This window comes from Dasypus novemcinctus, chromosome 15 (assembly GCF_030445035.2).
Source record: "Dasypus novemcinctus isolate mDasNov1 chromosome 15, mDasNov1.1.hap2, whole genome shotgun sequence".
In the NCBI taxonomy this organism is placed as follows: domain Eukaryota; kingdom Metazoa; phylum Chordata; class Mammalia; order Cingulata; family Dasypodidae; genus Dasypus; species Dasypus novemcinctus.
Window position 1 is genome coordinate 40,180,352 of NC_080687.1, and position 15,079 is coordinate 40,195,430.

The 15,079-nt window shown below is 36.1% G+C and overlaps 1 protein-coding gene across 2 annotated transcripts in view; it reads left to right on the forward strand.

Moving 5' to 3' along the window:
- ABCC4 (ATP binding cassette subfamily C member 4 (PEL blood group)) overlaps positions 1-14,584 on the forward strand; it is a 292,359-nt gene extending 277,775 nt beyond the window's left edge. For both annotated transcript variants that reach the window (XM_058276501.1, XM_058276502.1), the window contains 2 exons: positions 1,178-1,312; positions 12,846-14,584. In XM_058276501.1, the coding sequence (XP_058132484.1) occupies positions 1,178-1,312; positions 12,846-12,947 (237 nt within the window). In that variant the 3' untranslated portion in view covers positions 12,948-14,584. The remainder of the gene's footprint in view (positions 1-1,177; positions 1,313-12,845) is intronic.
- Positions 14,585-15,079: the final 495 nt, after the last annotated feature.

A 15,079-nucleotide genomic window follows, 5' to 3' on the forward strand; every position in this document is an offset into this window, starting at 1 on the left:
TTACCAGTTGACATATTTTAGGACCCTAAAGAAATTTTAGAAGCATGTTTGAATATTTCTCAGATTCTATCAATCCAGTTTATAATTTGCTATCAGGTCATTGCCATCTGGTTTGTATATAACATCACCCTACTTTTTTAGATGAATTGAGTTTGATATTTTCTTAAATCACAAAATTTCCCAGCTCCAAATGTGTGTATAAAAAGCCCCCAAAGTTCAGAGCCTGAAATTTATAAGTACTACTTCATGTAGTCACTGTGGAAATCGGTTTGGCAGTTCCTCAGGAAATTGAACGTAGAATTACTATGTCACCTGGCAATCCCATTTCTAGATCTACCTAGAAGAATTGAAAGCAGGGACTTGAACAGATATTTGCATACCAATATTCATATCAGCAATATTCACAGTAGCCAAAAGGTGGAAACAACCTGTGTCCATAAACACATGAATGGATAAACAAAGTGTGAAAGATACATTCGATGGAATATTATTCAACCATAAAAAAGAATGAAGTACTGATACATATAACAACGTGGATGAACCCTGAAGACATCATATTGCATGAAATAAGCCAGACACAAAAAGACAGATATTGTATGCTCTTGCGTATATGAAATATCTGGAATTAGGCAAATTCTTAGGGACAGAGAGTAGATTACAGGTTAACAGGGGACCAGTGGTAAGGGGAAAGGGGAGATATTTCTTAATGGGTGTAGAAGTTTCTCTTGTGGTGATAAAGTTTGGCTAATGGATGTTGGTGATGATAGCACAATATTATGAATGTAATTAATACTACTGAGTTATACGCTTGGAAGTGGTTAAAATGGGAAAATTTGAGTTTGCACATATGTTCATACAATAAAACAAAACAGCACTAACTAGTGATACCTACCCAAGGTGCCCTTGACAATGTAAAATGCCATAGGACTGCTGAGTGCCCATAATAATAGTCTAGAATTTTGATTTCCTTTCCTATAGCATTATAATAATAAAAGACTAGGTTAGCCTTTGTTTGCTTAGTAAGGCAAATAAGCCGTTTAAACACCATGCAGGCCTACCACCCAAAGAGATTCCCTCTGTTCTCCCTCTCCTTTCCCATCTGAAACATTGTCTGGGTTATAATATGTTACTGTAAAACATCGTGTTTTAATGGTTTTTTTTCCCTGCTGATTAACAGGTTTTGGATTCAGGGAGACTAAAAGAATATGATGAGCCATATGTTTTGCTGCAAAATAAAGAGAGCCTATTTTACAAGATGGTACAACAACTGGGCAAGGCAGAAGCTGCTGCACTCACTGAAACAGCAAAACAGGTGAGCTCCTTACAAGGAATTGTAATTAAATTCACAATTAAATAGTTTACTCCTCTCAATTTGGTACCATGGGTATGGTAACAAGCACTGTGTACCCTTTTCAATTATAAGCCTCCAGAGACAAAGCTGTACAGCTGGGTCTTAACAACACATCCAGATTCAAATCAAGTCTGCAAAGAGTTGGCAGAAGCAAACAGGGGTGGGCAGAGAATGTGTGCATGCACGTGTGCAAGCAAGCGTGCTTGAGAGAGAGAGATGATAGGTTGGACATTTTACATGTTTGGACTCTATGAGTTCATATTCTTATTTATAACTTCTCCAGACTATTAATTTGTTAAAAAGGTATATAGAACAGATACTCATAATTTGCAGACCCATTACATTTCATTATAACTGATGCTTACTTAGTACATTTGAGATGCAAATGCTGACAGGTACAGTCATGAAATTTGAGAACTTGAGGGGGGAAAATGTTGATTATTCATTTGTTGTAGAAAAATCTACCATTTTCTCAGTGATGATGTATGCGAAAGTACTATGCACTACATGTAGCATGAAGAAGGTGTTCAATGAATCCGGTTCAGATTAAATGATATCTTTGCAACAGAAGAAATGTGAAACTATCCCATTCTACAGAGGTGGTAGCCAGGGTTCATTTTAAGGAAGGTAGCCAATGTTACACAGCCACAATTCCGGAGTGATGGAAGGATGGAGGGAGGGAAGGAAGGTCCCATGTGAGATGCTTGACATAGGGTAAGAGGCTCCCTCCAGTATCCACATCCCTTGTTATCTCTAGGCATTATAATTATAGGTGTGGTTTTCCTTCTTTATACTTTGCTGCATTTCCCAGATTTTTTAAACAATGTATTAGAACAAAATTACTTCTGTAATATCTTAAATGTCTGTTAAACATTACAGAATCAAAAACCATGTTCTAGTATCTATCTTCATATGAAAGATTTATCCAAAATAAAACCGAGGTTCCCTTCTGTCACTGTTTCATTCCCCCTTAGGAGAAATGAGGAGCTGTGTACCTTCCACTGTTCATAAGAAATTTCTTTGAATCCTGCTTCCATCCTTCTATTAACTCTTCAGCTAATGTCTGTGTATGTGTAGTCTTAGGTTACACACGCCTCCTAATCACTGACAATATAAACCAAAGTATTGAGCAGAGATATGTGATTTATATGTTGAGCAATTACTGTTATTATTTTATTATGTGACTTTGACACTTATGTGCCATGCACTGTGCTATAAAATAGGTTCTCCTTTTATGACGCCCATTTAAGAGGCTGAGAGGGGAAGGAAATTGCCAAAGGTAGTATTGCTATCTGACTAATTGGCCAACTCGGGGTTCAAATCTAGGTTTAGAGATGACACAGTCTCTGCTCTGAATTCATAAATACTTACGTGAATGAGGAAGAAAGCTGCACTTGAGGCACTATATTTTTTCCATGCCTGATATTTATAGACTACTTTCATCTACTAGAGTGTCTCCCAATCAAACCTCCTTTATGAGATCTTATCAGTCATTTGGGATTCCCGTGTAATCTAAATTCCTAGTCGCAAAATAGCCAGTCATCTTACAACTCCTTTTGTCCTTTGACCGCAGGCATTTTACATCAAAGGGATGATACTTATGTGTCCCAGTCCTCATTTCAAAAATGTTATCGTTATATTATCAACACTTTGAGTAATAAGATATAGACCATAGAATTTTAGAGCTGCATTCTATTTAACAAATGAAGATCCTAAGAAATAAGGTATCCCAGGGTCATCTTAGTTTGCAGCATCCTACTTTGCAGGCACCAAATTAGAAATCTTTTAGAATAAATGTTTAAATCGAAGTGTACAATACATACTAAAAACATTGTCACAGAACTAGAAGTCTTATCAATGCCTGGTCCAGCAATCTTTCACTTAATAATAATATCAGTGATAACTTATTTTGTGTAGTTCTTTATAACTTACTTTATATAGTATACATAGTTTTCACATGTGGTATTTCTCTTAATTCTCATGGCAGTTCTTTTCTTTCCCACTTTATGGATGAGAAGATTGGGTCAAGGGTTTCGCTAAGATCACACAGCTGGTCAGTGGACAGCAGAAGATGTGAAGCTGACGTGTTCCTCTAGGGTACAGTGTTTGGCGATAAGTTTGAAAACACTGCTGCTTGTTTCACGTAATATCCAAGATGGGCTGGTCGCCTCAGCTCACACAGTGGCAGAACATCACTCTCAGATTTCAATCCTGCCTCACTCATGAGCTCAGCTCACCTCTAGGGAAAATAGAAGGAAATACATACCCTGATTCTCATCCAGGTTGAATTATCTTCTTGACATTATTTCTGCCTCTTAGGAGAACAAACTGTCAGATTGTCAGCCCTTTAAATGTACAAGCATCACATATCAATGCATCATTCAGAACTGTAACACCACGGGGATTAGTCTAAGTCAACAAGCTTTTCACTCTAACAGATTAGAATTCATTTGTTTAAAAAGAAAACTCAACATCTACAAAAAGGTACTGCCAGGTCACGTTTTCTTGACCACGTAGTTACTTTCCTGAAAATGTTGGTGACTCACACTCTTGATTGATGCTTATAGATGATCCATGAAAAAGTAAAGAAAACACTTTTTTAGATACATAAATCTAGAGGGTAAATGCCTGTCATTCCCTTCCTTGAGAAGTTCCTTTGTTCCCATTAATGGGGGTACTATTTTATTTGTTCATGGAATCACCAAATACAACCTTTTTGTACTAAATTTATGAGGTCCTACCATCCTGGATCCAAGGAGTCTGGACCAGTTTGAATAAATGGAAGAGGCACTTAGCAGCCTCAGTGCCTTGTGAAAGTCACCTAAGGCTGCTGAGCCTCTGGATCCTCCTCTGTAGTCCAATGTCTCACACTGTTACAAGGATCTGATGAGATAGTACGTTTAAGGGATTTGAAGAATATAGAATATTTTACAAAGGTAAAGATCTCTAATTATTGATGTAAAAGTTTGATCTTTTCTTTTTTAATATCTTTTTTCTTTCTCTCCCCTCCCTCCCTTCTCCCCCAGTTGTCTGTTCTCTGTGTCTATTTGCTGTGTGTTCTTCTTTTTCTGCTTTTGTCATTGTTAGCGGCACAGGAATCTGTGTTTCTTTTTTTGTTGTTGTTGCGTCATCTTGCTGCATCAGCTCTGCGTGTGTGCGGCACCATTCCTGGGCAGGCTGCACTTTCTTTCACGCTGGGCGGCTCTCCTTACGGGGTGCACTCCTTGCGCATTGGGCTCCCCTACACAGGGATACCCCTGCGTGGCACAGCACTCCTTGCGTGTATCAGCACTGTGCGTGCGCCAGCTCCACACGAGTCAAAGAGGCCGGGGATTTGAACCGTGGACCTCCCATGTGGTAGATGGATGCCCTAACCACTGGGCCAGGTCCGTCCGCTTCCCTGATCATTCTTTTAAAAGGCTGTGGGCTGAACCCTTATCTCCCAATAACAACAAAGTGTCCAAAATTACAAATAAAATTTAAAGACTCAAAATCATTAAAATTTATTTTGATTACTCATTACTTTAACAGATACATGCTAATGCTACAAAATTCAAACTCTGTAAAATTAAAAAGTAAATTACTTTCCCATTCCTGTCTCCTGTCTCATAGTTCCTTCCCCAGGATAAAGCCCATAGCATAATTTTCTTCTGTTTCCCTGATATATTCTGTGCATAAACTAGAACATGTGACTATATGGTCTTTCTGTTTTTAAAGGACAAGTGATAGCTGTTCCCTAGGATTGTTTTCATTTAATAGTATATCTCAGAGATTATATCAGTAAATATAATTATCTCATTTTTTTTAATAGCTGCATAGTATTTGTACTATTTCTATTATGTATTCCCCATTTCCCCTCCAATTAAGTTAGCTAAATAGTTTCCAAAAAAAAACAGCTTAGATTTATTAACTAGTTCTTTGTTTTCTGTTTTATAATTTATTAGTTTCTGCTTTCATATTTATTCCATTCTTAACTTTGGTTCATTTATTATTCTTCCCATCAATGCTTTCATTTCCATCTTATCAATGTAAATATTTAAGGCTGTGAATTTTCCTCTGAATACTGCTTTAGCTATATCCTATCAGTACTAATATGTAGTACTTTTCATCATAGATTTTGTTTTTGTTTTGTTATTGTTTTTAATATTTTGCTGTTCTGATTTTGATTTCCTCTTTGGTCTGGGATTATTTAAGAGGTAGGTCTTTAAAACTTTCTGGTAATAGTTTTTATATTGTTTTTGTTTTATATCTTATTCGGTGTTTCTTTCATTGCTTTGTGGTCAAACAATGTCAGTGATATCTCTGCTCATCTGAAATTTATTAATACTTTCCTGTGTCCTAGTATGCAGACCATTTTGCAGAATGTTCCTTAAGCATTAAAAAATGGATTATTATCTGTTTAAGGTATGGAGTTTAATAACTTTTCATTAGATCCTGAATTCAAGCATATTCAAAACCAGGATTTGATCTCCTCTTTTATCTTTATTTTCCTAGTATGTCTTTGATTGTCTTTTAATATCAAACCACAGATGTGTATCTCCTCTATATGGCATTGTTAGGTTTTGCTTTGTGATTTAATCTTAGTTCTTTGTTTCCAGCTGATTAGTTTAGTTTACTTATGCTTATTGAAGTCATAGATCTGTTTGTATCAGAGTTCTGTGATGTCATGCTTTCAGGTTTTAGTACTCCTTTTTTTTTTTTTCATCTTTTAATTTGTTGCCTGTGATTTTGATTTTGCATATTGTTTTATGTGTGCTCCTTTCATTTCTTCTAGAAAGTTTTTTTAAACCCTAACTTCCTGTAATACTTGATACTCTACTTCTTTGTTATTGACTCCCTGTTAAAATGTACTTCTTCCTGTCTCCATTTTACCACCATATTTTACTTAGTTTTTCTTATACTGTTTGCCTAAAAACCCTTAAGAATACTTAAATTTTATCATTTTACTTACCCATTTAAAGTGATACTTTCTTAATTCATCTCTTAGTGGCTAAACTGTGTCCTCTAATAGTGTTTTTCAAACTGCAGGTCATGATTTATTACTGAGGTTGTGAAATATGTTTAGTCAGTTATGACCAGCATGTTTTAAGAAGTGAGATAGAAAATAATGGAATGGAAGAGAAAAATAATAATGCATCCTTCATAGTAATAGCAAATATTTGTGAAACTCCCTTCACATGTAGATATATAATGAATTTGTATCAGTTGTTAATGTAAAATGAATGTATTATTGTAGGTGGCAGTTAAAAAAAAGGTTGAAAAACATGCTCAAATACTCACTCAGAGGATAGTTGGTTGGAACTTTTGCATGTCTGAAATATTTATCTGTTGCTTCTCTAATTTAAACTTGTTCATTATAAAATTCTTTAGTCACCTTCCTGATGAGAGAGCTGAAGCTCAAGAAAATCTCTTATCTTATCACCAGCTAGTTAAAAAACCAAGAAACAGACATCTCAGAATAAATCTCAGTTAATGTTTTAAAGTATTAAAATATACAGTGTGCAGCAAAAGAATACAAGACAAAGAAACAGGAAATGATAACCTATCCACAGGAAGAGGATAAAAATTCAGAAAACACCAATGAAGAGAAAGAGAACATACTAAAGCCTTTAAAAACATTATCTTAAAAAAAATTACCGTAAAAAATACTCAAGGAGATGAAGGAAAATATACTGAAAGAACTTAAGGATATCAGGAAAACCTTGAATGAGCACTATGAAAGTCTAGTAAAGATAGAAATTTTAAAAAGGAACCAAACAGAATTACTGTAGTTGAAGACCACAATAACTGAAATGAAAATTTCCCAGGAGTGTTTCAAGAGCAGATTGGAGCTGGCAGAAGAAAGAGTCCATGAACTTGAGGACAAGACACTTGAAATGAGTCAGACTGATAAGCAGAAAGAAAAACATAAATATTAAAAGTGAAAATAGCCAAAGATACCTTAGAGGCACTAATATATGCATTATGTTAGTCCTGAAAGGAGAAGAAAGAAATGGACAGAATGAATATTCAAAGAAATAATGACAGCTAATTTCCCAAACTTAGCAAAAGACATGAATATGCACATCCAAGAAGCCCAGAGAACACCAAACAGGATAAACATGAAGAAAAATACCCCCTCCCCCATCATATATTGATCACAGTATCAAATGCAAAGGACAAGGAGAGCATTCTGAAAGCCGCAAGAGAAAAGCAATGTGTTGCAGACAAGGGAGTCCCAATAACAATAAGATTGGGTGTTGCTTTCTCATCAGAAACCATAGAGGCAAGAAGACAGTGGATTGAAACATTTAAAATGCTGAATGAAAACATCTGCCAGCCTAGAATTTTATATCCAGCAAGACTTTCTCTCAAAAATGAGGGAGAGGGAGCAGATATGGCTTGATCAGTTCAGCTCCTTTCTCCCACACAAGAGGTCCCAGGTACGGTTCTCAGTGCCTCCTGGGGAAAAAAAAACAACAACAAGCAAAACAAAAACCCAACTCAGGGAAGCCAATGTGGCTCAGCTCAGATAAATAAAGGGAGTTCATCACACTAGACCTGCAAAAACGGAGGGAGTTCATCACACTAGACCTGCCCTACAAGCAATGCTAAAGGGATTTCTTTAGACTAAAAGGAAAGGTCACAAGACAGTGGGTCAAAGTGGAATAAAGAAATAAAGATATTTTTTAAAAATGAATAAAATTTTAAAAAAGCAGTAAAGGTAACCATTGAGTAATTATAAATGCCAGTGTTATTGTAGTTTATTGTTTGGTATGCAACTCCTTCCTTCCTACAGGTTCAAAAATGTAAATGCATAAAAATTAATGATAAATCTGTGTTTTGGGGCATACACTGTACAAAAGTATACGTGGTAACAAGTACCAAAACATGGAGGGAGAGAGGGGTATAGAACAACCATATGTGCATGCTATTGAAGTTAAGTTGGTATCAAACCAATACCAACTTGATTGCTATATATTTAGGATGTTAAATTTAAACCCCAAAGTAACCACAAAGAAAATAGATGAAAAATATATCCAGGTAGAAAAGAGAATATACTCAATATGGTATACCACAAAAAAATAAATAAATATAAAAGCCATGAATGGAAATGAGAGACAAAAATAATGTAAGATTTATTAAGGCCAAATGGCAAAATGGCAGAAATAAGTCCTGTATTATCAATAGTGACTTTAAATGTAAATGGATTGAACACTTCAGTCAAAAGCCAGAGACTGTCAGAATGGATTTAGAACAAAATAAATTCAACTATATGCTGTCTGCAAGAGACTTACCTTAAAATCAACATACAAGTAGGTTGAGGGTGAAAGGATGGGAAAAATATATATCATTCAAGTAGTGAACAAGAGAGCTGGGGTGGCTATACTAATATCAGATAAAATAGAGTTTTAAGTCAAAACTTGTTATGAGGGATAAAGATAGTAATTATATACTGATAAAGGGGACAGTTCAAAAGGAAGATGTAACAATTATACATATATATATATATATATATACACACACACATAACAGAGCCCCCAAAATATATGAAATAAGAAGGGAGAAACTAATTATTCTACATTAATAGTAGGAGACTTTAATATACCAGTCTCAATAATGCATAGACCATCTAGTCATAAGATCAATAAGGAAGTACAAGACTTGAATAATACTCTAAACTAGTTAGACCCAACAGAGTATATATTTCACCCAACAAAAACAGTAAACATTCATCTCAAGTGCACATGGATATTCTCCAGCATAGAGCATATGTTGGGTCACAAAACAACTCAAAACTTAAAAAATACTGAAATCAGACAGTGGAATTATTCCACCACAGTGGAATAATCTAGAAATCAATAACAGGAGAATGGGAAATTCACAAAAATGTGGAGATTAGACAACATACTCTTAAACAACCAATTGGTTAAAGAGGAAATCATACATGAAATTAGGAAATGCCATGAGGAAAATGAAGATGAAAGTACAATATAACAAAACTTATGGAATGGAGCAAAGCCAGTGCTGAGAGGTAAGTTTTTAGCTCTAAATGCTTACATTAAAACGAACGACTTCATGGGAAGCAGAATGTGGCTCAAGCGATTGACTCCCACCTATCACACAGGGGTCCTGGGTTCAGTTCCTGGTGCCTACTGGAGAAGATAAGCAAGACAGTGAGCTGACCCAACAAGATGACACAACAAGGAGGAACAAAGAGGAAAGACAATAAGAGACACACCAAAGCAGGGAGCTGGGGTGACTCAAGTGATTTGAGCACCGCTACCACATGGGAAGTCTGAGGTTCAGTTCCTGGTGCCACCTAAAGAGAAGATGAGCAGACACAGAGAGCACATAGCAAATAGCCACAGAGAACAGACAGCGAGTACAAACCACAAGGTGGGGAGAGGGGACTAAATAAATTTTTAAAAACTTAAAAAAAAACCCAAAAGCAACTTCTTCAAATCAGAGATTTAACCTCAACACTGGAAGAACTAGAAAAAGAACAGCCAAAATTGACAAACCATTAGCTGGACTTAGACAAAAAAAGATAAAGAGGATACTAATAACTAAAATCAAAAGGTAAAGGAGGCAATTAGGCATTAGTACTGATCCCACTAAAATAAAAAGGACTATAAGAGGATACTATGAACAACCATACTGTACACTAACAAATTAGATAACCTACGTGAAATGGACAAATTCTTAGAAACTCAAGAAGAAACAGAAGATCTCAACAAACCATTTATCAGTAAAGAGATTGAATCAGTAATCAGAAGTTCTTGCCAGAGAACTAGGCAGGGAAAAAAAATAAAAGGCATCCAAGTTGGAAAGGAAGAAAACAGCAACGCAAGCCAGCATTAGATCTACTTTAAAGCTGAGGATTTGAAGACTTGAGAGTTACTGTGATTGAACAAGGACCATTCAGATCAGTGAGAATGAACTGCCAGTTTTGAGCCAGAGTCAGCCCATCAAATAGAGCCTTACAAATAAAATGTAAATATTTTTGCACAGGACCTTGTGTTGCTCTGTTGCTTGTAGTGAGATCTAATTCCATTATCATGGCTTTATTGATAAGCTAGAGTTCAAATACTACATTTCAACCTACATTAGAGGAACTGTAATGAACCAAATCAGAGACAAGGAGGGGAAGAGGAACAAAAACCCAGCGCTCCCTGGTCTTATATTTTGCTTGCCGCATGAACATGGACTTTTACAGTATTGGCTCCCTTAATCTCCACATTGTTTCTAAGCTGGCATTTTTGGCATATGAAGAAACTGAGGCAAAAGAACCTAAGTAACTTATCAGAGTCACCAGTTAATAAACATTAGTGCCTGGCTCCAATTTATGTAATCTTTTAACTGTACCTTTCTACCTCTGGGCCACCATATTCCATGAACTAAAGGTGCTTCTACCTATGGCTATGGTGTTCTGTAAAGATAAAATCAGAAGATCCACAAAAGGAAACCTAGATGTTTTGTTTTCCTCATTTGACCTGGGTAATGCTGCTACTTTCTGAGTACTAAGGGCCCTCTTCTTAGAGTAGCATTCAAAATTATACCCAACACTTAACTCAGCAAGTTTTCAACCTGTATCCTGTAGCCATTAATTAGTTCCAGTGTTGTTATCCCATTTTACTTATGAGGCAGCCAGTATGCAGGGAAGTTTTAAGTAATTTTTCCAGGATCAGAATTGAGTTCCAGGAGAGCTGAGACTGATCACTCCATCCCACACGTAGCCCATGATACAGGAATCCAACTAAGGCGTGTCCAGTAATCTCAGCCGTCTTCATAAAGATTCTTCATCTCACTTCTGCTGTAATCCATAGTGTTATAAAAGCATATAACAGATAAGAAAAAGAAAGGTTAAAACAAGGATTTTCTACACAGGAAACTTGTTTTCAACTAAATATTTCAGGTCATGATGCCAAGACAATTTCAGTTAAAAATTGCTGATATCAGTATTCTCTTTATTTAAAAAAATACAGTGTCAGTTATGGGAAAGGAACTGGCATATTTTGGAAAGATTATCAAACAAGAGAAAGTGAAATGTAATTCCATTTGTTCTTTTGGCTGTTTTTTTATCAAGAAATAGTCCTTCTCAAGTACATAGCTATATAACCACCTAAATGTGGCTAGCTTAAAAAGGTGAGGAAAGGACATGATATGAAATTATTTTTTTAAAAATCTTATTATTGTACACTTGCATTATAATGGAAATAGTCTCAGTTCTTACTAAAAGGGGTACAAGCATTAGTGGAGAATTTTGTGTTTTTTGCCCTAAGTTTAAGTAACATCATATATATATAGCATTTTACATGTAATGGTGTTTTGGAGTAGTAAAGTAGGCAAGCAAAGAGAGAAAAAGAAAGCAGTATGTAATATGCAGGTAGGTGTCTCAGCACTTTTATGTTTTTTATTTTTTGCATTTTCTCCCATGACTACTTTGTTGACAGCACTCACAAATGCATTTAAAGCCAGATTTTATAAAATAGATCCAGAATCATATGACTAAGAGACCCAGCTCATGACATGTGTCAGCCTCAGCTAGATACAGTGCATTTTCTGTTTTAAAGACTCAAACAAAACTTTTCTCATTCTTCTTTGAAAAAAAAATTACATTTGAAGTCCTTTTTCACCTAAACACTTTTTTAGATAAGGGCTCACAAGTCTTGACATTATTTCATTTTGTTATGTGCATCTGTCAAGAAACCCAGATATGATACAGCTACTAAAAACTGATGACTGTGGAACAGAGAATCTTGACAGCATTTCATTTCCTTTATGTTCTGATTATACATTTATCAGAAAGCCTGTATCTCTTCAAGTTCAGGAGAAATTGGTAGAATTCAAGAACTCAAAGGCTTGGCAAAGAACTGTCCTATTATTTGGTATCATCTTACATTTTAGAGAAGTTGCTTGGTTGAGTCATTGTTAAAGCTTTTGCTTCTCTTTTCATTATTGTGTCCACTATCCACAGATCACATTTCTGTCGGCCCTGGAACTGCTTTGCTGCACAAATTAAATGCTGGGATATTTCATACATATACGGCAGAGTTTCAATGCTTGTCAATCATAGTTTGTAAAATATAGGGATTACAACCTGATATTAACATCCAAATCCATTGTGCTCTTTTTATGTGTGAAAATGAGAAACCCTCGTGCAGACGCTAGATTTCTTAGCTTCTTTGTCCTATTTTTAATTTATCTCCCAGGTTTTGAGTCAGTAAAATGATTTTGCTTATCAATTTAATGTAGTGATAAAACATATCTATGAATCAGAATGATCAGAATTAAAGTGGATCTACAGGTTGTTTGGCATTGAGCCCAGCCTTGCTGAGGATTTTAAATAGAGCTAATTCCTCCAAAGAATAAATACATACTTGTTTTTTTAATTGTGCCTCAACTAGTGACAGTATTTGCTTTGCTTGAAGAAGTAAACATAGAAATACATCACCTTAGAGAAGAGGCTTTTAGACATGTTCTTTATGCTTGCCTTTTTTTTTCTTTACAGGTGTACGTAAAAAGGAATTATCCAGAGATTACTCACAATGGCCATGTGGTTATGAGCACTCCCAATGGACAGCCCTTAGCTATTTTTGAGACAGCACTGTGATTCTTCCAAGATGTCAGATCTGTTCCAATGGCATTTTCCAATAGTTTTTGTACTGTGTAAACTAAACTGTGCTTTTTTTTTTTACACTAGCAGCAAGTTTTTTTCACATACTAGATGTTGCTTTACTTGAATTTTCCATCACTCAGTGATTTCAAGAAGTAACAAAATGATTCATTATTTTTATTTAAATGTTACTGTTAATTTTTTTGGTCCAAATCTGAGGTGCAGGCCACCAATAAAAGCTATCTACCAGGTTTTGTGCCTTAAGAGACTCTAAAGCCAACACACATTTTGTAGGCTACAGAAAAGAGCTATCACTGATTTTTTTTTTTTTTTTTTTTTTACTTCCCCAAAATAACATATTCTTGTCCAGTTATATCAGGGATTCTATCACTTGAAGACTGTGTGAAGTTGCCATTTTGTCTTACCACTTTCTTTAAAGTACCTAGGATTCATGATTTCTCCTAGAGGCCTCTGATTAAAATAGTACAGATAAAACTAATTTTGGAAATCCAAAAAATATAGTTGAAGTAGAAAAGAGTCTAACCCCCCAACACATACACCACCACCACCAAAGCAAAAATAAAGATACATGTCTAAATATAAAAGTATAAGGACTTCTCAACATAGAAGTCCTTATCAATGGTTTGATGATGAAGGATGCAAGTACCACCATCCGATTGGCTTTTAGATTTGTGTGACTCTGACATGGGAACCTTGCTGTAGTTTTATACTCAGCATGGTGATATTTTGAGAAAAAAGTCCAAATGCACTAAAACCTTTACCTGTAATTCCTGAGAAATGTGGTATTATTTGGTTTACTGAGGATTACCCCTCTGTTGACTATAAGCTGTTTGGTTTAGCCACTATTGAAATCCTTTCTAAATTGCATGCATAGGCTACCCTACCTTGGTGAGATAAACTGAAAATCATAGTAAATGTTGTAATTATGTTCTCAGGATGCAACCAGAAGGGTCACTTTCATGAGCCTGTCCAGGTCCGTTTACTACTGACCACTAATGGCAATTTTTTGAAGACTTTCTGATTTAGTGAATCAAGAAACCACAATACTTCCAAGGTCCACTGACTGTTCTTTGAATTATGGGGCTTTCGCTTTTCTTGCTGGTGGCAGCTATGGTATATTGTGTTCAAGTTACTAAAGGTAACTGTCATGGTTTAAGTGTACTCCCGTGACCTCTCAGAGTACCCTCAAATTCCACATACTAATACACATCCATACATATGTGCATGTGTCTATGCTTTCATATTGGAGGTTTTTGGATTTTCAACAGTGAGAAATGGATGTTTTATAGAATCAAGCCTTAAAAAGCACACACTACCAAAAGCACAAACTAGTAGCTGTTTAACTCTTTGTAGTTAGAAGTATATCGTTAATATTTATCCAGTAAACCACACACAGTTCATTTAATAGTCATGGTTAGTATTTCAGGAGACTGAAATGATAATTATGGGGAAGTTTGCTCAAACAGTAAAAATATGTTAAACATTTATTTATGTGGTCTTTAGAGGTTAAAGGCAGTTATAGACATGTTTCTATTTTATTTCTGTTTTAATATCATCATAGAATATTTTAATGAGGTAAAATTCAGTTGAAATAAATGACAGTTTTCATCTCCCTTCTGAGATATGTACTTTTGTTCTTAGATGGATTAGTGATTTATGTCCTTGTTGGTGAAAATGAGTTTTCCTGATATCAAAATATATGAGCTGTCGGGAAACAGATGTGGCTCAACAAATTGGGATCTTGTCTACCATATAGGAGGTCCAGGGTTCAATGCCCAGGGCCTCCTGGTGAGGGCAAGCTGGCCCATATGCAGTGCCGGCCCCTCGCAGAAGTGCGGCTCGGTGCAAAAATGCAGCCCCACGCAGGAGTGCCAGCTGATGCAGAGAGCTGGCACAGCAAGATGATGCAACAAGAGACACAGAGGAGAGAAAACAAGAAGACGTAGCAGAACAGGGAGATGCAGTGGTGCGAGAGAGTAATCACCTCTCTCCCACTCCAGAAGGTCCCAGGATCGGTGTCTGGAGCCACCTAATGATCATACAAGCAGACAGAGAAGAACACACAGCGAGTGGACACACAGAGCAGGCAACAGGGGGAGCTGGTGGGG